This window comes from Lepidothrix coronata, unplaced genomic scaffold, assembly GCF_001604755.1.
Source record: "Lepidothrix coronata isolate B3197 unplaced genomic scaffold, Lepidothrix_coronata-1.0 Scaffold85, whole genome shotgun sequence".
Taxonomy (NCBI): domain Eukaryota; kingdom Metazoa; phylum Chordata; class Aves; order Passeriformes; family Pipridae; genus Lepidothrix; species Lepidothrix coronata.
Genome location: NW_016690265.1, coordinates 1,015,141 through 1,039,572, shown reverse-complemented (window position 1 = coordinate 1,039,572; position 24,432 = coordinate 1,015,141). Strand labels below are relative to the sequence as shown.

Genomic DNA, 24,432 nt, shown 5'->3' with positions numbered 1-24,432 from the left:
GAGGTGGCTGCAGGAAGGAATCTCTTATCCTGGCATCAGAACCAAATTCTATCAATGGCACAAGAACAGGAGCTGCAAAGTTCCATCCTTACCTCATCCACCCCTAAGGCTTTATGCCAATGCAACTTTCATCTGACCAGCAAAGGCCGGAATGTGGAAAATCTCCAATGGAGATCCCTAAAGCTTTCCTTTAAATGTTCTTGATTTTCCAGGGCTTAGAAACATCAGCCATACAAGGGCAATTGAAGTCAGCAACATCAGTACCGAGAACAAGACCAACCTTAAGAAAATTATTATCAGTGTTGTTTCTTTCTCAGCCCAATATTCCTCTTTAGCAACCCAGTGCATCTGAAGTGGCCCTGGGGTCCCACAGGAGCTCCAGGCTCTTGTCTGTTGCAGACATCAGGTGCAAGTGTAAATAAGGATTATACAAATGGGAGGTCGTTAAAAGTCTGGTAATGCTAATTTGGCATGACACCCCTAATGGGTTATATCTTCACACTCCAGTTATCTAATCACCTAAATTCTCTTAACAAATTTACATTTCATTTTATACATGGAGATTCAAATTGACTTGCTCAATTCTCCCTCCACCCAAACTGTACCCATGCTCAGATCATTCACATATTTAATATCCTCATCAATTTTGAGATCATCATCATCAACCACATACACAAACAGATAATACAAATGCACGTGTCTACACAGTTGTGTATAAAACTTCCCTTGTCTCTAACTATCTTTTAATTTTTTACAAGCTTCTCAGATCTCAGGAGAACCACAAAAACACGTATGCATCATCAGAAATAGCATCTCAGCTTGAAATTTACCTTGTTGGTAGGATACTTCCATTTTCCTAAGAGAAGTGACACGGAATAAAGTGACTTTTAAATCAATAATTTACATGTCACGTTTTGATCCATTTCCACAGTCATGTTTTACACCTTTGTTTTTCTGTTTAATATAAAAAGTTAATCTGGTTTACTCAGGAAAAGTAGCAACAAAAGGAAAAAAGCTTTTAACTGTTCACACCTTCCACATAACACTGGGATTTTATTTTACATGGAAGGCTTAATGTTCCAGTTAGAATATTCCACTTGCACTGACTCTCATTTTCTAAACTCAAAGTTCTCATGAACTAGCTGTGAACTGAAGAAATGCAGCAAAACTCCACCTGAATCACATTTAGATAAAGGTACAGTCACTGCTGTGATCACTGCACTTGCTTATGGAAACAAAAGGTACATTTAATTAGAGAGGTGGCTGCCCAACAGCCGGCTCTTGATGAGAACATGCTGCTATAAAATCAATATATTATTGTGTATTTTAATATGATAATTCACTTTCCTAAACAAAACGTGTCAAAGGGATGCTTATTTTGGTTTTGCATATTAAAAACAATGCAGAACAGAACCCAACAGAGAAAATTTTCCTCATGCAGACCTGAAGTAATCACACAGAAGTCAGTTGGTTTATGCAATAGTTATATATTGGCTTGTGAGATAGATTTATGAACTAGTAACTCACCAGTTTGTCCAAGAAAGCACTTAAGTACACAAAGACAGAAGGAAGTGTGTGCTTAAAAGACTGCCTGAATTCTTTTCAGGAAGACTGAGTTATTTTAAGACCCTTTCCTGAACTGGGAATTTACCTAATAACTTTAATTGCAGTGATCAAAGCTGAATGACTTTAGAAACATCAAGAATGATTAATCCTTTCAAAATATTATTTTTAACAAACACACTAGGTAAAGAACAGCCAAGGGTGACCATTGCTCCTACACAACTACATGTATATAAAGTGAGAGATTTTGTTCCCTGACTGATTGACTTGCACTGTAACGTGTTTTCCTATCAGCAATTGTTTAAATACAAATTGGGAAATTCTTAATCTATTTTACATAGATTTTTATATATATATACTCTCAAATATCCATTTTATATGGATTTTTATAGATATACACTCAAATATCCTTGAGTAGATAGCAGTCTTGTCCTTTTATCCTTTTCCATGAGGAGGACTTCGAATAGCAGCGAAATATTGTGTTAGGGTGATAAAAAAGGGTGGTAAGACACTCTGTTTTTAAAAAACGTGTATCCACAGGGAAGACAGGATAAAAAGAAAGAGGTGAATACATTTCACTTCCAGTGGAAGCTGACAAGTACAAACAGAACTTTTGCAGGTTAGAATTCTTTAGGCTGTTGCTAAAGATATGGCAAATGAGTTCCAGTGCCTGGAAGTATTACAAAAATACCAGTTTTGGCACAAGGAATACTGCCAAAGGAAGGGGAAAAATAAAAAAAGAACCATAGCTATGTAAAAAACTAACCTCATTTGTTCATTCATTTACTATCACTACCAATGCTTTGGACACTTTCATCAGTCACACATACATAAGAAGCTTTTCACAACTATCTGGAAAGCTGCTGCCTTTCTTTTCCATTATATTCCTCTTCTCAAAGTCCCACTGTTAGCAATAATCAGAATTTACTCAGTATTTATTGCAAGACTGACACAGTTGGGATAACCAACACACACTGGTATAATTTTATCAAAACATAACAATTTTTTCCATGAACAAACAAAATAAAAGGCTGTCCAGTTCCCGAGTTTGTGTCCTACAGGCCTCCACCACTGTTCTGTGTTCAAACACATCTACTTCTCATTTCATTATCTCAATACTCCCAATTCCACTTCACCTTCCCCAATTCTGGGCTGGACAAAGTGCGTGCCTGCAGGCTGTTTCAAGCAACACCTACTCCAAGAGCCACACCAAACCTCGCTGCAGCTCCCTGCTCAAGGTACCAGCCTAATTCCCAGCCCTCTAAGAATCTATAGCTGAAAATTTCCAACTTTTTTAAAGGCACGGAGGAAGAGAGTCACCTGCCTCCTTCAAACAAACTGGAACCAGCCAGTTGGACTTGCTGCAAGTCTCCTGAGGTGGGTAACACTGATAATCAGGGCAGGCCTTACTTCCCAGACTATCCTGGTAGGTTAAGTCCAGATGGGGTAGACAGACTGAGGCACAAGCAGGACTTCACACCTGGACACACCCTTGAGCTGATCCCAGGATAACTACAGGTGATTGTTACTGACCACCTTTCACTGTCTGTAGCCAACTTTGATGGCAGAGGACAGTAAAAAGGTCACCTGAGCTACATAAACTTGGCTTTACACAGGCACACCCCTTTTTTCAGCAAAAAGAAACATTCGACTTGCACAGGTAACAGTTACAGCCTGACTTTCAAGATGGAAACTGCAGATAAATGAAAAATAAGCATCAATAGGACTGAAAAAGGCACAGTACAGCACAAATCTTACACAAATACTCAGAGAGGAGCAAAGAAGCAAGACACTTCTTACAGTGGCCAAGATTTTTAACTTCTGTGTAATGGCAGTTACCCTTTCCTTCTCTACAAGGTTCTGAAATCTTATGAGTCTTAAAATACACAATTTTGCACAAAGGCAAAGCTGCAGAGACTTACTAAGTGAGATGTACAAAGGACAAGGAGTGATGTACCAAAACTAAATTATCTAAGATGAATTTTCCTCAGTAACCCCCCTCTCAATTTCACAAAAACACATTGTAAGTATACCTTTATTTAAAAATTACCTACTTAGAACACACAAACAAAAAGAGCCATCTTGCAGAGCTGTAAGTTGGCCACTCTATGGGAGGAAGTGGCTGTGCATCTCCAACTGCTACCAATGCAGGTGGTGGAACAGAACCTTCTCCCATCTCACCAGACTGTCACCAGCATTTCTAATATTCCTGCTCATTTACAGCTCCACTTTGCAGTCCCTTCACTCTTGGTATGTGTTTTGCACACTTACAAGCACACAGGGAGCTGCCTCTGGCTCTTAACTCCAGTGGAACAGGATGGAATGAAATAAGCTGCTGGTCTCAGTCATCCCTGCTCCTAGAAAGTATTTGTTTATCTGGAGCCAATCGCTGTTCCTGTGTCCATGTAATGACTTCCTCAGAGCAGGCAGAGATTACCCACACCACTGATCACTTTATTACTTCAGAATGGCTGTTTATTTACCTTAGTGCAGCAGCAACATGCAGGGATAAAGCTTGTCACAGCTGGGCAAACTCACCATACTCCTTACGCAGGTGGTCTGGAATGTGGGGCTCATAACCTTCCTTCTCAGGGACCTCCACAAAGTCATCTTCATCCTCGTCCTCGTCGTCATCATCCGAGGCTTTCATCTGCAGAGATATTTTTGTTGTTTTTTTTTTTTTCTTTTTTTTTTTTTGTAAATGTGAAGATTGCTTTTCATTTCCCTTCACACTGAAAATATTTTGCAGACATTTTGATAGCCCTACTGAGACTGCTCTATGTCAAAACTATTTCCCTAATTATGTATTTAATCTTTATCTAAGATTAGGCCTTTGCTTAATGTTTTATCTCTAAAGCCATACTCTATCCTAAGGGCTTCTTTTAAAGCCCCTTTTATCCATTAGAACACACACACAGTTGGTGAAGTCTGAGAAAGCGTGAAGCTATGAAACAGACCAAAAAATCTTAAAACAACATCAAGATTTTGATTTAATGAGCAAATTATAGCCTTACCTCTTCTCCTTTGGATGATTTTACTCCTTTAGCAGCACCCAAATAGTCTGTGGCATGTTACATGGTATCACAAACTGTTTAAGAGCTCAAATCCAGAGCAGGCAAACAGGAGGGGAAGTGGCAAGTTAATACTGACCCAAGTAGGAATATTCAGATGTGTATACTACAGTGGTTCACTGTGTTTCTTCACAACAGCACTAAAAATAACTGGCAACGTTCATTTCTTAGCTAATTTGGTACACCCCAACCATTCATACCATTAGACTGCATACACTGCTGTGGTTAAGATCAACAAAACAGGATTTTTTTTAGATGTACATTTGGTCTATCTTGCAGGCTGAGTATCTACAAGTAGTTAAAAAAACCCGCAGCTCCTACCAACTAAACAGGGTAATTCATTCATGTAAGTGGTTTCCTATATCTCATTTCATCCTGATACTACTGTATATATATACCAGCAAATCTCTACATTTTTTCTAAGCTTGTTCCATACCTGAAAATGATTTTGTCTTCTAAATTACACGTAAGCTAAAAGAATCTGTGCCACCAGACATGGCCTGTACTATCAGAGCTTTAAAACAGCAAATGCCAGCTACCTTAAAAAGGCAGCAATGACAGAGGCTTTACACTTTATTTCTTTTGCCCACTTTCAGAGTCATCTAATTCCCAACAACAACATAATTAGCACTTTATTGTAGTTTCCCATGTGCTTTTACAACTCTAGGAAATAAAAAGGGGTGTCCACTAAATCCAGCCTTAGCACAGGCTATCACTTTTTTCCACTTCATTGCAGCAACCCAAAGCCACAGATAAGGAATAGCATCATTTTCAGTATTTTCAACTGTGTTCTTTACTCCTCTTAGTGCACCTGACTTCTGTTGATATTCATATCAACTCCTCTTTGCTACAAGCACCAGAGGATACTGCCGGTTTTGCCTGAAGCAGAATTTTCCCAATTTAATGCACTACTCTAATCTTGTGTCACAGCTGAATTCCTTTAAATCATACATATACTCTGAAACCAAAAACCTAGAAACCAATCTTGATTTATTGAATGTAGTTCAATATAAATAACTTTTTTAAGAAATTGGTTTTTTTTTTGGTCAGTATTATTTGTAAGCTGGAATGAATTAATTTGTAATACCAAATGTTAATTTATATTAATACACATTGATACACATCAACACATAATGAATGGATGGTACAAAGTAGAAGTAAGATTCTTCCCTTTGTTTAAAAAGTTACTTTGATTTAAGAAAGCTGCAGTTCCAGTGAAAAAAAGAAAGAGAAAAAAAAAAAAGATTTACTGTCCTGAAGACTAGAATTGATTTACTATTTCATTCTTACCATAGAACAACTGATTAGTCTTCATTTTAAAATAAAGACTCATCATAATCATGTTTGAGAGTATGCTGCTGTCAAAGACAGGTAAGAGCCACAGCTCAGTCTCTTCAGGACAATTATCCCTCCCTCGAGAGCTGCCAACAGTCAGGCTATCCTGGAGGATCCTGCACCCAGGTTTACTTTTTGTTTCCCACTGCGATTGTTCTTCCTCATGTAAAAGCAAGCAGCAATTCAGGCTGTACCTGGCCTGGCCAAGACAGATGCACACTGAGCCAAAACAGAGTTTAACCAAAGAGAGGGTCAAATGTTCCACCACTAATCACAGACTCCCAAAGCCACTAGACTTGAAAGCAGAACATCTGTGTGTTAAACTACAACTTTCAGAAGACCTTCCCAATGGCCTTTAGAAAGAAAAAAATCATCAGGCTTCGTACTGCAGAAGAGAAGAGGGCTAAAGATTGAAGAGAAGTTTGCTTGTATTTTGGTTTTGATATTCTGCTGGTGCAGTCACCCCCTTTTCATCTATTAAATTAAATTCAGAAATAACCTTCACTCCCATTTTGCTACAAGCTGGATGGACAACATCATACTTTCCACACTCAGGTTCCATTTCTCATCTAGCTATCAAAAAAAGATTTCACCAAGATAAAACTTGTCATAGATTATCTTAGTCTACAACTTTGTGCCATAATGTACAAGCTGATCAATTTTCACATCATAAAACAGGGAAAGTAAATTCAGTGTGTTTCCACAGTTTTTACTCAGCAGTCTATAAACAAATAAACAGCAACAGGTTTAAGGAACTGAGAAACAGTGTCAAGAGAAAGAAAACTCGGTTCAGACTGATAATTTAACTATAATTGCCAGATTATACCTGAAGTAGGGGGGATATAATACCAGTACTAGACTAGTACCAGGACTAGAGGGAATGCTGGGTACTACCTTTAATTGAAATTTCCCCAAATTTGTTCCCATGTCACTGGAGGCATGTATCTCTCCATACAGTAACACACAAAAAATTCAGTGGGCTTCTCTAATCCCCAACTTGAAAAACTGCATTAGAAGCAACTTTGCTGTATAACCTGCATGGCCTAAAACTTTAAAGCACGTGAAAAGCCCGACAGAGAAAAGGCATAATCAGATGCAAATTCACTTTGTTTAGGTACAATCCATGAGCTGTGCATTCAAGTACTATAGAAAACATTAATCATAGGAAACTGTAATTTTTGTTATCAGTCTAACACTAATCAAAAGGGAAACCTGTCACTACCGCTGACCTGTGAAACGTCCCAATTATACTCTTTGGAAATGACAGGAGCACTTAACTTCCTCACTGAGTAAATGACGACGATCAATCAAGTTTGAATAACAATGAGCCACGGAGCTGAAAATTATTTTTTGTATAGAATCTACCCAGGAATTTATGAAAGGTGAAAAGCAACCCAAGGTTTTAGGGGCATTATGGCTTTCAGCTAGTGCAGCACATATCAAACACTAAACAGAATTTATGTGTTTTAATTTTCTAAAAGGTAGATGTGGACTTGGTGCTACAATGCATAACATATAATGCCAGATTTTAAATATGGGGGTCATTTTCATAAAATATTATGCGTATTGTTCACACCCTTGAATTTCCCTAGGGTCTTCTATTAAATTTAGATTTCCTGTAAAAAAAATTAACTGCTTAGCTAACTATCAGGAATTAAGCCCCCTTTTCCCTTCAAACAGATATAAAGTCTTTATCTTGATAAAATCTTCAACCAGATAAGTAAATTATCTTTTTACTTTAAAATACTAAAGTAGTCCCTGGTGGAAATTCAAGAAGTTGCATAGTAGTATTGGGTAGTTACATCTCAATTTACCTCATTCCACTGGTACTTCATCAGCACCATCCCATTTATGCTGGTTTGTTCCATTCCCTTTCTACAGAGAGCGGGAGAGCTCATGGGCAACACTCTTAGTCGGAAAAGTATCTTCTTTTTTTTAAATTCCATTTTTTAAGCATGAAGGAAGCTCCAAAGCAACATCTACAGATGCAGTATGAAAACTCAACCACCTACAATCTACATTTCCACTACAGGTAAACTTCTTCAGTCAATTAAAAAAAAAAACCAAACCAAACCAAAGCAACAAAAAAAATCCACCATTAAATCAGAAGAAATAAATATTTAAGACAATATTTTAAGTGGCAGAATTAGTAAATGATAATCCTTTAGGAATGAGTGGTTAGGTATTTGCAAACAAGAAAAAGGAGACTAAGATAAAGACAAGCAATATGACATTTCTAGCGTGCCATGTCTGAAGAAGTGCAAGTGATAAATACCTCAACGCAAAGCTTTCCTTGTAGTGTACGAATTAAGCACCTCCAAGATAAGTAGTCATGCAACTGCTTGTTTCTCAAACACCTGTCAAAGAACGTGGAAAAAAAACGACCTGGTTTCAAATCCATTCTAATTATCATGTGATATGAGGAGAGTCACTAACACAGGGCACCATCAGAGACGGAGGGTGAACTACCTCCCCTCTGCAACTAGAGAATGGATCCCCTGAAGGCAGACCAGATTCCCAGAGACCAGTGGCTGCTTGCACCACCACTGCTCTTCAAGTTGCATGGAGAAGGGATCTTTTTTTCCTGTTAATCTGCTCTAAAATGCCGACCTTTATTTATTTATTAATTTATCTAAGTCGCAGAATCATTTGCAAAATTATTATGGGAGTTGGCTGGGGTTTTTTTCACTTGGTAGTGTTCCTGACTAGATATCTCACGGTGAGAGGAAATAGGGTTTGGCTAGGCAATTTCCAGATTCTTGAGCTGAACTTATTTACATATGAGAATATGGTTTTAAAAAAAGATAGAAAATACACATGCATGACTTTCACCGTAATCACTTAAAACATCTTCTCCATTCACCTGATTTTCACTAAAAACTTAAAACAGTGCTGACTAGATCAAACCATTTACTCCCTAACTCATAAAAAAAAAAATACCCAACACCTGAAAAAGCAGATGTTTCCTTATTACTCTTCATTACTGAAAATCCTGGAAACAAACACTGGGTGCCAGCAGAAATGCAATCGTCTCTTTTACTTTGGAGTCAACACTCCAACAACCTCTGGCTGCGAGTGCAGCTCAGGGCAACCACAGCTCCAGTTAAAGGCCTTGTTCATCCATCCCAACCAGGAAGAAATGCAAAAAAAAGCCTCCACCCACCACACAACACTTGAAAAGATGTGAAGAAAAGCTTTTGGCCCTTTTCTCACTTTTATACAAATTGACTGCTACGTTCTGTTACGAGGATTTAAAAACCCGGGTCCCTGCAATCGTAATTAAAGCAAGCAATAAAATGATTGAAATACACAATGCAATCAGTTTATAGGAGTAGATGTACAGCCTTTACTAATTACTGTAGAAAAAGAAGGAAGAGAAAAGATAGCACATGAAGTAGTCATATCTACTTACTGAAACACCACCCACAAACTACAGCTAGGACCATTAAATAAATTTTGCATGGTCTAATTAACTTGGTTTGCAATCTCAATTACTTTTCACCCAAGAAATCACTTTTGCTCAGTTTTATGTGTGCCTGTTTCCCTTTTAGAAAAAAAATGATGTAAGGCATCCTCAGACAAGTGAACTCTAAACTTCATTTGTCTTTCAGCAGGCTTGATGGCTATGCATTTAAAAACCCATTCTATCTTATAAACTAAAAATTAAATGTACTCAGCTGTGATGGTCGTCATTGCATCTGCTATTTATATGCTAATACCCTCACTGAAAGATCTTGCAAATTATTCCACCATGCCAATATCTCATGTGCATCTACTCAAAGCCAACTAAATATTCTTCTAGAAGATTTTGGTTAGGGAACCAGAATATTTATTGCCATAGAACCTAGTTAGAGGGGCAACCTTAAGCACATACATTTTTTTTTATTCAACCTCAACACAAAACATACTGCAGTCATATTAAATGAAATCTGGGAACATTCTATGTAAGAAAACAGCGACTGGGGTAAAAATAATTTCTTCAGTGCCAGTAATGGAAACTGAATAGTCAAACAGTGTATCTTACATGTAAGGACAAGTTCCTCCTTTTCCATTCCTTTATATATAGTCATCCAACACAGGATGATGTGCAAATAAATGCTGGCATTTGTATGGATTTTAGAACAGTGCTTGAGTTTTCCTGTGTGCAACACAAGGAAAACACAAACTATTAACAGAGCTGTATTTATAGGGACCTCCCACATGCTCTCCCTCCCCTTCACTCCATGATCCAGGCATAAATTCAAACCTCGACAACTGCAAATTAGATATGTGGTCCAGGCAAAGCACATTTTATGTTTACCCGTAAAAGTATCACCATTCATTCTATTTGTAGTTGCTCAACAGCACACAGGCTTCTTGGCCAGGCTGACTTTTATTGAGGAATGCACTTTTCACGTTATTTCCTAATTTCCAGAAGTTAGTAAAAACACTCAGAGGGTTCCAGCCCAACACTTAGCACCAACTAGCTGGAGAATGAGCAAACCTTGCTTCAAATTGCTTTAGAAATATAACAACTACCCACTGAACCAGTTTTTCACTAAAGCAGTGCACACTAGCTAGAGTTTGTGAGTATTTTCACAGTCCTTACTCAAGGTTTACTCAAGATTTTGTGCCAAAGCTCTCTCTTTTATCAGTCTGTGTTACCAGCTCCTGCATCTCTGGACCCTGGCAGGCTCAAGGTCCCAGATAAGCTTAGGAGGGATTTTAATAAAAAGCAGAAAAAGTTTTACTCAGAAAGATCAGTAGGTTTTAAGGTGCAACAATTCAAAAAAACTTTCATCTTGATGAATCATCGTTCAAAGGAAACTGGTATGTCCAATGTACCCATTGGACCAGCGTGGGCATTTACAGTTTCACAGAGGACAGCAAATAAAGGTAGTCTAGAAAACTGGTGCATTTAACAAAATTATTACCTCAGGAAGACATTGCAAGGCAAGATTAGTATTTCTTTAGCAATAACCACTCAAGATGTAGCCTCAGATGTATTTTCATACCTCACTACTTGGGCTTCTACCATCCAGCAAAACCAAAAGTACTTGGTTGCATAAACCATCTTAAACCTTAGGTAAGTTCATTAAAAAGGTAAAAGTTCTCTTGCATATCCCACGTTTTTCATAAAATCAGTATCACATTCAGTTTTAGTTAAACTACCAAAGGTCTCCAGGTCTAACAATGCTGTTCCATTTCATGCATCCCTGTGAGCTAAAAACAAAGTCTGCTACCTTATTTAATTAATTCCCCCAAAACAAAAGAGAATTGGTTCCCACCAAATTCATGCTGACATTTGATACCTATATTTAATTTGCTTTATCAAGAGGGACTATAGTGTCAGTCCCTTAAATGTCTTTGTGTAATATTTATAAAAAAATAAAGGTTGCACCTTACTTTTAGAAGTACAGCAATGTACTTGTCCCCTGCAGCTGCTGTACATACATCAAGCACTACAGCTTATTACATAGTAAAAACCCAATATATTTAACAGCAGTATCTGCTATCTTTTGTTCATCCAGTTTTTCATTCACACTGGGAGATGAGCTAATCATGTATCACTCCATCAGTTTGGATTCTCTGATTAAGTAAAGATTGACCTTCATAAGCTGCATTACCTGAGTTTATTCGGCTTCTGAAAGGGACACTCTCACTATCTGAGCTTAATGCTGCTACAAAAATCTTCTCTGGATTAGGTTCCAGCCAGTTCAGGTTCCTGCTGCAACAGGAGCTCTACCGTGGGTACAAGGGAGGCACTGGGAATCATTAGGGGAAGAAACAGAGACAGGACTATCCCTTTTGATTTCTGGTTGTGTTCAGATCATATTTAAGCCAACCATAAAATCATTGCAAAGATATATAAGCTGCTGTTCCCTGTACAACAGCAACCTGCACAAAGAACTCCACCTGATAAGAAGTAGATCAGGTAGCTGCATAACACACTAAGAAACACCTGGCAGAATTTAATTTTTAACATTTCAGGAATTGTAGAATGGATGAAATAAAGTATTACCCACACCTTAAGAACCAGACTTGGCTTCTTCTTAACTCATGGATAACTGTGAGTAAGGAAACTCTGTAAAGTTCTATTCAGTTTTTCATTCATCTTAACACAAAAGGAAAGGTTTGCAGGTTCAAAGACTGTGGTGTGATGAAGACAGCAAAGCTACAAGCCAAGTGACATGCAATCACGTTTAGAGTCCATGCTCAGACAGGAATGTAGCCAGAGCAGAGCTCCCAAGGTGTTTTCCCTTCCTACAAGCAGCAGGAAAGGCCTCATTTTGTCAACAGAGAAGAAAGCAGTGGTGGGGCAGCCAATGTCAAGGTTACAAGTGCTACCCTGAACAGCCACTACATATGAGCTCCCCTCCTTTTTTCCTTCCAGACTCCCCATTTTGCAGCACACCACTCCAGATGGAATTGTTTAAAGCCACTGACTGTGAGATCCAGGACTGGCTATACCCATTTCTGGACCAAAAGGTTGGTTTATGGTCTATTAACAACATGGTCAGCCAAAATTACCTCTTTCTTTACCACTCCCCAGAGAAGTCTCTCGGTTTTCCAGAGCTTTTCAGCTAGTCCAAGTGATTTATGAACTGTACTCCTATGATGCCTGGAAATATTTTAGGCAACACTGAGTTATTTAACTTTTTTATGATTCAGAGGCCTACACATGATAAAAGCTAAATTTTAGAGCTGAGGAGGGGAAAAATTCTCATTACTAGTCCTTTTCTTTATGAAATTTTGGAAAACGTGATTTTCATCTAAAATGTGCTATAACAAGATTCCCATTAGCACTCATCCATGCAAAAAAAAGTCCTACTGCATTTGATGGATTACCAACTATCACTTACACCAGAGCAAATTGTGCTGCCAAAACTTTGTATCCACCACCAATGCACACATGCCTCCGTCTCATGAGTCAGTCTGTGCACACACACACCATAAAATCAGTAACTCCATTGCAGCTGACTTCAATGATAACATTTATGAATGAACCTGAACTGCACATTTGTTAAAAATTATTTCAGATGCTGTATTTTTAACAGGTGAATATACAGCTTGATAAAATAAGCCTAATTTATTACAGAAAAGTCAACAAATTATTCTATGCAGGACACATAACCTTACATAATATTCCTGACTGTGGATTTTAGAAACAAAGATATTTTAGATGTGGATATATTTACTTCAATATTACTGCATTTAAATTTAAATGTATGTGTTAACTTAGTACGTGCTCCAAGCCTGAAAATTTTCTGTTTTCATAAATACATGTTTAGCAATGTACCTTCATGAACCTCACAAATAAATTCAATGTACTGTTTCCCCTTGCAAGGTAGGATGGATAGAAAGCAGGAAGCAAATTTATATCTACTACCTGCAGAGTACACACTGCTCAGTATTCATAGATGAATCAAGGGAGATGACCCTTGGGCCTGAAAAACTTAAATACTTAACATAAGGGTTAACTTGATGATAGAGACATCCCACTTTATTTTACAGTCTATTAGAAGAGCTCCAAATTGCATTGTGCGACCTGCGAATCAGATGGGGATCAGAGGTCGTCACAGTGACAACCTTAAGAATTCATGGCTAGATCTGCATAACAAGATATTTTTAATAACTCCACAGCAGGGGCAGGCTGCACAGCCAGGGCAAAGCATAAAACACACCACAGCAGCAATTCAGCTCTAGAAAAGAAGAAAACTCAACCAAAGCCATCACTCGGCTGATCAGACACTTGAACGAGCGAGCACTGTTCTGAGGGTTAATTTTACAGTGTTTTGGTTTGTATCAGTCCTACATCCTAATGAGACCTGCAAAACTAGAAAGCCCTCTTAGCTGAAAGGTGGTTACAAAAGAGATGTTTCAGAGAAATAATTATAGCATGACAATTAAAACGAGGAGGAGGGAAGAGGAAGCATAAATGTATGACTTATTTAATATTTTCTGTTTACTCTTACAGTTATGGTTGACATGGCTTTTTTGATAAACATTAGCCAGGAAAAAAAACCAAACTAAAATGTTGCCGGGGCTACCAATTTCACAATACAAATGTTATTAGATTTTATTTATTCTGAACACATTACATGCTAACAATATATAGAATCTGATAAAGGACATCTTTAGGTGTAATGCCAATTATATTAAATATTCCTATATCTCTCTAAAGTTTTAGAAAACATACTAACAATCAACATCGAGTTACTACTCAAATCTTAACATGAAATGCTTCCAGTTTTCAAAGGGCAACTCTGTTAAGGTTTAAAAGCAGCACCTGAGGAAAAGACTTCTCTACAAAGGTGTCTCTCTTGCTCTGTGGTATCAGTATGTTTTAGCAGATGTGGGTCCAGGCACCATGAGGGATTACTAGGGACAATTACTCACCCCCCAGAAACAACTTCTCTAAGATGAAGAAAAGAGGATAAAGCATAGGGATGGGAGTACAAGAAGCTGTTACAGAAAGCTGTCAGCTGGACTGGATTCTCTATGGCTGCAGAAAGAAGCAGAAAGAGAAAACAATGCAGCCTTTGCTTCATTTTAGAAAACTCAAGTCCAGCTTTTTTTTTTCTAAAGGAGGCACTGACTTAAATAAAAGTCAGACTTGAGAAGAGCTGGTTATAAAGCTACAAAATGATTAGATAGAAATAACTTGTTAGCATTGCTCAAATGCCAAACTGCAGTTGAATATGTCGAAAAAAAGGCAGAAATGGTCTTATAGCCAACTAATTGGTAGAACTCTTGGTTTAATTTACAACATATTAAAATCTTAACCTTTTAGTGTTAAAATATTAAAATATTTTAAGACTAAATTATGAGCAGCAAATATTTAAATTATAAATTTGTTGCCATTTTCTGACATTACTCTTTCAGAAAAAAATCTGAATTGTATTACAGTGAGGTTTGAGTATCAGATCAGGTTCTGGACAACACAAGGACAGGCTCCTCCAGATCTAATTATTAATGGCATTATTGAGTTCAAGCAGATGTTTCACATGGATAAAATTAAGTACACGAATAAATCAAGATCCAAGCGCGCGCTCAGATTTGACAGAAGATAAGGAAAGGTGAAACAAAAAGTAATGAATACAGTTAATGAAAAACTATATATCCCTGGTAGTTAATGTAACTCAAAATTTAAAATCCAACACGTAACAGGCTTGTTAAATGACCACTCTGCTGACAGACAAACGAGCAGGATGTTTCTCACATCATCTTTCCTACTGGATTCTGTCAGTCCAAGTTTTAGACACCCTGAGTACTAAACATTCCACAGCTTCCCAAAGTAATTACATAAGAGATAGCCATACTTTCAGAGTACAAAATACCACTGATGAGCTACATTTCTATCAATAATGTCAAGACTTCAAGTATTATCCTAATGGCTAATCCTTTATGGAAAGGATGTAAGTGAAAGGTAGTGTGCATGATTTAAAACACAGTATATACTTGTCCTCTCACAGCTTTTAAAATTGCAGGATCATTTGCATCTTATCAGCTGCAAATCAGACACTAAACAAGAAAAACAATTAAAATCTAGTATTTCAAGAAAAGGAGGAAGACATCAAAAACCAGGATGATTTTTAACTAGCAAAACTACTTTTAGAGAACAATTTAGCCATAAGTAAGTTATTCCTACAAAATAATTAAGCCTCTAGAAACAGAAATATCTACACCAATCTCAGCCAATAATTACAATTGTACTTGTATAATAACTCATGTAAATCGAGTCAAGAATTAACTCGAAGGGTCTCTGGTATACTGCTGTTGTAGTAAGTTTACCTGAAAACACAGACTGAGCCAATGGCTGGCTTTGGATCAAGGTGGCACAGAGAAAAATGTGGAGCATGCAGTATGCACTCCCTCTACTGGGCACTGGAATTATCCCGAGCAGGCTTTCAGAGAAAAAAGGGATTATGTCCGAGCATCCAGGTACCGTGAAATAAAAGCCCTTCTACAGCTCTCACCCTCTTCCCCCTGGATTCGGCTAAAACACACATTCACAGAAAAACGGATTTCAAAACTCTTGTTTATACTCCCAAAGTGCAGTTTCTGTCAGAAACCTGATTCACCCAAACAAGACTTTAACTACATTTGTGTAAGCACACAAAAACCCGCTTGCCTTTGACCAACACAGCAGGTCTGTCATTCTTTGTCCACCTCCCACCCATTTGAAACAGTAACAGCTCAGAAAAAATGTCTTGATTACTTCTGATCTGCTGGGGGCACAGAAATGGGAAGAGGGAATCTCTGGGCAGCAGAGATGTATTAATAATTATAAAATCTGCTGCCAGGGATTTGTTTCTAGACAGTCAAAGAACAACCTTTGTTTTTCTTTTCCCTCTCCTGCCACTGCTCCTGAGAGGCAAGTGCAAAATGGTGCCACAGGCTACTGGTGCTGGCAGGGTCTCAGTGTCACATGGAAATTATGGCCCTCCCTGTAATTAAGGCTCTCTGATGGTTTGAGTTCTTCACTCTCACTGAAGAGAAAAGAAAGAAGTGGTTATTGCTTATGTCACTATAAACCATTTTAAGTCAAACTGTCTCACTGTATCAAGTCCTGTGCTTTCCTTCAAGTGACTTTGTGGAAGTGAAGCTCCATAAACCTACAGAAAGTTCTGTACTTTGCAAAGCAGTGAGACTTTTCCATTTTTCAGGAGAGGTAAAAAAAACTTCCAGAGAAAATAATTTGTGCTAATTTTCTAACAAGTTTGTGATTGCCCACAAGTCCTGCCTTGCGGGCTAGTGCTCCATGATATGGAAAATGAAACGAGAAACAATGGAAAGTATGGATGTAATAATTAGGATTGCCAAAAGCACACACCTTGTGCACCAAAAAATATGATTCTTCTGTGAATGTAGGCCAGGTAACCACCAATTTCTTCTCTGCAGTATAATTTATATCCAGCTATACTACTGGTATATTCATATTAAACTGCAGCATCAAGAATTACTCCAGATATATACAATTACTTGCATTTCAGCCACAGGCGATAGTAAGGGACTTCTAGACCTTCTCTCAAGTGGCAATTTAAATCTCTGTGGGATTGATAGTTAGAGTTCACAGTAATAAATCTCCAGGTTCACTGTCTCTCACTAAACCCTTCACTTTATCAACTTTCTTGATCTCAGTTTGAGGATGGGCAAAACCTTTACTCCCTCTGTTCCCAGACAGAACAGAAACAAAGCACAGAAAAGAACAGATGAAAAGGGGGAAAATTAGTGACCACAGAAGCATGGAGATTTACATCTTCTTTACAAAGAAGATGTAAAAAGTCTGAGGAGAATGGGCAAGCCTAAGTCCCCAAGTCCTGATAATTCTGTTTTATATTTGCTATAAATGCTCCCCTTCATTTCTCATCTCCACACTGAGCAGGTACAGCACTCACTGCTTCCATGTGCCACCAATAACATCCGTAACGCCTCGTGCTGTTGGGACAGGGTGGCTCAGAGCCAGGGCTCTGAAGGACAGACAGAACATCAGCACTTCTTCTCCGGGGTTTAAAGACACAGAAAGCAGTAAAACTTTGGCATGGCAAGAGCTACAGCTCCAAGGACACAAGGACAGACAGAGCCACAATACATAACACAGGCAGCAGTGTTGCACTAAAGAAGAGCTGTGTGTAGTATTTCACATGCTGACATGTAAATATTTGACAGATGGGGATTTAATAACCATGGTCTAAGAGATTCTGTTTATTTTGTTCTATCAGACTCTCAATTTACCATGTTTTTACGTTTCAATAAAGTCATCTGACACATGAATAAAATATAATTTATACAGTTTCCATCTGCAGTACAAAGCTCTTTATGTTCAGGTTATAAATTTAAAATAACTCAGCACTAACACTAAATTTGGTTGTTTTCCACTGGAGAAAAACCCTAGGTATAATTATATATTGTTTTCAATGCTTAAGTTAACTCAATCTGCATCACCTCATTTTGAAAGTATTCTTTGTGAGCACTGTTATTATTTTCCTTTTTTTCCCTTTTAACAATGGAATTTATTAGCTTTCAAACTAATAGAGATATTACTTACAAACATGCTACATAAACATATAGATAGCACTGATCACTCTCCAGAAGTGGTAACAATACCACTTCAAACACATCCACATGCACATACACACACACACACACACGAAAATCAAGGCTTGAATGTCCTTTATATCTTGTAAGAAATATAGCAACCAATATTCCATGCAGAGGTGCAGCAAATGAAGCCCTGTCAAGCAAATGGCAGGAATGACAGCAGATGTCTGGATTCCTTCATAGCTGGTTGCATAAAGGTAGCACACATATTTCACTGGAGAAAAAAAACCTCTGACAAGACAGTCTTTCAGTACTTTTCATTCAGAGTTGGCATTTTTGACTGGTGTGGCACATCAGCAGGTGTTAAGATGATGAACCAGATTAATCTTGATTAAGCTCCATTTGCACAACGAAAGCAAAGTCTGCAACACTCAGTCATGGCTAAATGAGGCTACCACAATGTAGTCCAAAGGATAATGTCCAGATTAGATTCTTACAATCCAGTAAATCCAAACCAGACTCTAGTCTGAACCCTGACCCAAACCACTTATTTTCATGTCAAGCTATACAGTAATTTCGTTTGATCACAGCCAACAGAAATGAGTATTATGCAGCTCTGCTTTTTAGTTACACAAACAAGCCATTAGACTCCTTTTTGGACCTCAATAACATATTTGATCTTCCAGCCTCTGTCTATTCACAAGTTCTATCTATTTCACAAGAACTGTCATAGGTAGTTAATCTTTGTGAAACAGTTTAATGCTCTAAAGCTTATATGATAACCAGTTCTCTCATGGTAACCTCAATCACATTACAGGCTTACTAGAGAGAGTAAATACTGCACAGCAGAGAAACTTCTTTACTGAACTGACAGACACTCATACAGTTTTGCAAGTTGAAAAAGAACATGAGTAGTACAGTGTTTACTGAGAAATATGAACAGAATAAGCTGAGGACATAACACTGTTACACATGAAGGAACTATGAGTAAATAAAATATGCACTTAACCACTTCTCTATCCTAAACAACAAGAGGGATGCTTTAAATGGTTTTGTCTAATAACCAGGCCCATGGTGTATTATACAGGTGTTTACTGCAACTTCCCTGAGTGAAGCTACAACCAGCTAAATTAATGTACTTTTCAATAAAACTTCTGTTGAAAAGTTTCCCAGACTAGAGCTTAAGAGAAAAAAGCTTTTTTTGTATACAAGGTAAGCTTTACTAATGGTCCTCTCCAGTAAAACAGAATTCTAAGAAGCTCACCACTTTTCTTTTTCTTGCTTTGAAGGAAATGTTCATTTCCTTGTATTTCTTCATAGCAGTCTCCAGTTTATTCTTGAGTTCAATGGCACATCTTAGTCGATCATCATTGACTCCTGCTCTGGTAAGTAACTGCAGAGGAAGAAAACAATGTCTTACTCATTTTTCTAGACATCTGAGCAAAACAAAATTTTTAGTTTTCCTTCATAATTAATGAAATGACATTGTCACAAATTCCTTCGTTTTACAAGTAATAATTAGTGAAGCCAATTCTTTTCCTATACAGAATATAAAAACCAACAGCAACTAGTGAAAATAAAGAATGAACAGCTATTACAAACATCTCCTAAGACTGTCCTTCTTTCTGCAGGCCAAATTCCATGCAGGAGGCTCCAGGGCATACTGTTTATCTGATAGAGAGGTGTCTGACAAAAACAAGTTGTGTTTTACTTTAACCCTTTGCAAAAAGCCCTATTTTACCGTACCTTAAAAAAAAACACAACAGAACACAGATTATTGACTGTTGGTACCACACCCAAGGCTGAGTGCTATCAAACAAGTTACACAGCTCCTGCAGCCTCCTTTGGTCCACCCCTACTGAAACAGAAATCTTTTCTAGTTGCTCCTATGTTTCTTTGACCTTATTTTCCCCTTGGCTTACTCTCCCTCAAGACTTTCTGCACCCCAGTCTTTGCTTCATCATCTGTTTATTGAAAAATAAAAAAAAAAGTTGTCTCTTTATCCCACCTGAATCCAGGACTGCACAGAAGGCCAGAACTTATTTCTGAGAAGTTTGTGAGCATCCATGACACTGTTTATGATGGCAGTGTTATCTTCATTCTCTTGCACTTTTATATCTGCTCAAAACAGGGGAAAAAAAGAGTTAGCTCATGTTGTTTATGTGTCTTCAGTGTAGGAGCTAAAGAAGGAAAATGGAAGTAGACATTAATTTGTCTAAAATATTTCATCACTTCAGAGAAAGGTACAAACATCAGAATGCTTCTCTGTTAAGTATTAATTATTCTACCATTATCCACATATTCAAAAAATCCGGGGAGAAGATGACATTTTCAGTCCAGTGATGGCAGAAAGAGTTGTTAAACCATCACTACTAAGGAATCACCAAATAAACCACAGACAAGTTCAGCCTTACTGTTTACATTACACCTTGTCCTAAGTTCAAAGGAGCTGGGCATTATACTCAATATAAAATAATCCCTGCCCTGGTGGCAATGGGGACTTGATTGTCAAAAAAGCCAACTATGCCACTATCCAAGTAAAAATTATACTTTTCACATGTTAGTCATTCATAAATCCCACAGATTCCTTTCCAATTCTGTTCTCAGCAAGAACAGAAGCAGATAACCCTCCTTACTGTCTGCACATGAAATTCCATTAGGACAGTATTTGTAGGATACTTCCAAAATACAAACCATCCTAATTTTTCTAGAGGTAATTCACATTGGGAAAGTTATATAAAACAAAGACTTCCTAGCAAAACTACTTACTGCTTCTTGCAAGCTGTCAGTAGCAAGGAAAAAGAAAAGTTTAAGAAACACTCAACTGCAAGATTTTTTAAAGTAGCAGCTTATAGCCCAGCTATAGAAAGAGGTGAAGAGTGAAGCATATGAGAAAGAAAATTATACATAGTAAACAGATTATTTTTTTTAAAACAAGAAACTCATTATAGGGACTATGAAATGCACTTGCAACAACTGATACAACATTTCAGTCCTAGAAGATAATTAGTGAAATCTGTTACTCACACACAAGGACACCCAAAATTTCTCAGAACAGTTACAAGATGAAGCAGAAATAGAAAAAGAACTCCAAAATAAATCAAAGTGGTATCTAGGAATCCCAAAGCAAAATGGTGTCCAGTAACCCCAGTCTTTAAGTAATAGAAAAAACTCCAAGACCACAACTACAAAGCACTTCACATAAAGTGTGAAAATAGCACTTCCAGCTATATGTCAAAAAATTTTCCAGGTACCTGTGGAGATTTCAAGGTCTAGAGTGTACTTATGTGAAATAAGCCCATGGTTCCTAACAAAAGTCTGGTAATCATCATCATCAAGAGCAGGGTCACTGGACTGAACTTCTGAACATGTGCCTCCATCCAACTCTTTCTGCTCAGGCTTCTCCTGTTTCTCATCTGACTCTTTGTTTCCATCAGTTCTGACACACTGAGAAACAGGAAGAATGTCCTTGCTGCAGCATGGCTGTTCATCATCCATGTACCCAAAACAGGACGGGTCAACTTCCACACGGGAGGATGAGGGGGCTGCAGACATTTGGTTGTTGGGTTCCAGTTCCGCATCGTTCACAGCGAAGTTGAAAGGATCTGGCATCAGAAGCTGGAAACAGTTTTCCATCTCTGTCAGTGTATCAGCAATCTCTTGGGACATTTCTATCAAGACAATTGTTTTAGAATATTGTTAAATACTGTAAAATGTTAATGTCTCCAAAGCAGACACTGAGTTACAAAACAAATATGACTGCCAAAGGGGGGAATCCATTTATCCAGTGATCAGTGATGATTTAGCCATACAGATCTCCCTCTGCTGCAGGAACTGGCCTTATAAAAGTAATAATACTTTTCTTAAGCAGGAAATCTAGAATTTCCTGAGTAAGGAATGTAGAATCACGGTTCCACCCTTCCCTATCCTCTCTAAAATTTCAGTATGTAAAGATGACACAAGTACTTCATAGAATTTGATAGAAAACAAGGTTCAGTGAGGATATTCTTAGTGATGTTGGTGGGTGTTCCTTCTACAGCTGTAAATTCTGTAGTTGCACATAGGTGTAGCCATGAATATATGTTCTTGCTCAAAGAGATGCTACTGATAAAAATTTCTTTAAGAAAGTTGAATCTCTTTAAAATTCCACTCTCATGCTTTAAAATATTTCCAGCATACAGAATAAATGCAGACACAGTTGAATGCATTACATATATTAAAGTAATTTAATTAAATAACCCTTTGTAACTACAGCATAACATACTATCTGTGTTCTTCTCTGGGATTACAGAAATGTGTTTGCTATGCACATATCTCAGGGGCTCAGCCCCTAGTTAAACATATATTTTCCAGCTGCAGTATGATAATTGTCATAAGTATCCTGCACTTTATGCAGGATTCCCGCACCTATACTTCTGGAACCAATGACTGTATGTATAATATAATTAATGTCGTCAGCCCAGAAGGTATTGGGAAGTCTGTGCCTAGTTAATGACCCAGAAATCAAGCCACTAGCTCCAAAAAGTCTCGTGATATGCTTGCTTGGGGTTATGCATTCATACTTGACTGAATTACAGACCAGATTTTCACTTGATAACACTTTCTTTCTTTTCCATCTCTTCACATTACCTGAGCTCACAGGATGGTCACTTGTTTCCCTTGATATTCTTTAGGTGAGAGGGAGGGTCAAGCTCTAACAAATGTGCTCCAACCATCTATGGTCAGCTATTATTTGGATAGCTTCTCTCCTGTTTTATGTAATCTTAAAAAAGGTTGCTTTAAAAACAAACACCAAACCAAACCAAAAACGCACTAGAAGAACTGACCTTCCATTTCTTTTTCAGTTCTTTTGACTTTTTCTTTGTAAACGTTATCCAACCGTTTTTGCCTCTCCTCCTCCCTCCTCCTTTCAGCCACGGTTCTGGCGTGCACATCTTGAAAATCCACCTAAGGAGGAAATGAAGAAAAAAGTGTAACATCCCTCGTAAGAAATATATAGAAAATCCATTTCCTAAGATCCTTATCTGTGTGAAAAATCCTCTAACATCAGCGATCAGCCAGAAGCTCAGCAGCATTTCCTTTTATCTTTTCTCCTCCTCAAATCAATAACTACAGCAATTCTGAACAGAGCTTTTATTTCTACTAATAAGGGACTGCTGGGAATCAATGGCTTTCAGAAAGGAATCATAAGGTAGAAAAACAAAACAGATTTTCACACCTGAAGTGCAGGAATAAACTAGGCTTTGGGAGACTTTTGTCACAGCACTGGAGACAAGGAGTTAGGGAGAGTGGGCAGGAAGAGACTATGCAGGGTAAATATTAAGGTTACATGAACACATTACACTAGATCACTATTAGTAAAAGAAATCCAGGAAAATTTGTAAGCACCACAAGTATACATCTCACTTACTAAACTTTGTAAGCAAGGAAAGTAAAATACATTCAAATTCATTAAAAAAAGATCAAATTTGTGATTTTACAATTACGTTTGTTGGATTTTGGGATTGGGGGAAAAGTCAACATTCGGTCTCTCTTATGAGTAAAACATAAATATAAATCTGAACAACTCAAAATGGTGTTTCTTAAAATATTTGCAGTGTGGGGTTTTGGTTTTGTTTTGCTTGTTTGTTTTTTTTAAGTTTGGTCTTAGAAGGGCTTGAAAATGTAAATCTTCACTCCTGCTTTAAGGAAGGGAGTCTTGATTGTGTTACCACATAAGGAAACCCCTTTGAAAAAGAAAAATACAGCAATCCTGATTGCTACCACCTAACTTTTATTCACTTCAACACAGATGACACGGAGTGCTAAGGAAGCCTGTACTTTGCTGATGCTGAAGCCCACAGGCTCTCTGGTGCAATGTTTACAGCACAAGCACTGGCTGAAGGTTTGTAACTATTGCCACTCTTAGATGATCCAGCATGTCCAGTAATGGCTCCCAGATACTGACATCCTACACCAAAGTTTTGGAGCCACATAAGTGATTTTTATGTAACAGCTGTCACAGAAACTGGCATGGAGAGTCCCCATCAGTTTAGGAAGAGAGGCACACTCACCAAGCTCTTTATTTTTAGTGGGAAATGGGTGAGATGAAGGATGGTAGGGAAAAGAACTAGCTTCACAGCCTATAGCAGCACATGGATCACCACTGAGCTTCCTCTGGTTTTCAGGATCTGATTCTTCTATCAAGCCTGCATAGCTCTCCACACAGAAGTAGGAGAGCATCTCCTGACTGTTTATAAAATTATTTTGGTGATAATTAAAAAAAAAAAAAAAAAAAGCCAGCCAAACCCACAAACCACACACAGAGCTAACACTTCTCCTAAGTTGCCCTACCTGTTGGCACCACTGTGCCAAACCTGTAACACACAACAGCAGAGGTACTTCATACTACTAGGAAGTCAAAATGCCTCCTCAAACCTTTGGGTTGCTTTTCACACTT

General features: G+C 37.9%; 1 protein-coding gene across 1 annotated transcript in view; it reads right to left on the bottom strand.

Annotated features, from left to right (window-relative positions):
* Window positions 1-24,432, bottom strand: part of UVSSA (UV stimulated scaffold protein A) — a 55,327-nt gene that overhangs the window by 26,966 nt on the left and 3,929 nt on the right. Inside the window, exons 2-6 of the mRNA XM_017820686.1 lie at window positions 22,820-22,940; window positions 21,248-21,664; window positions 20,002-20,111; window positions 19,258-19,386; window positions 4,102-4,213 (exon numbers count right to left, since the gene is read on the bottom strand). Coding sequence (XP_017676175.1) covers window positions 4,102-4,213; window positions 19,258-19,386; window positions 20,002-20,111; window positions 21,248-21,664; window positions 22,820-22,940 — 889 coding nt within the window. The remainder of the gene's footprint in view (window positions 1-4,101; window positions 4,214-19,257; window positions 19,387-20,001; window positions 20,112-21,247; window positions 21,665-22,819; window positions 22,941-24,432) is intronic.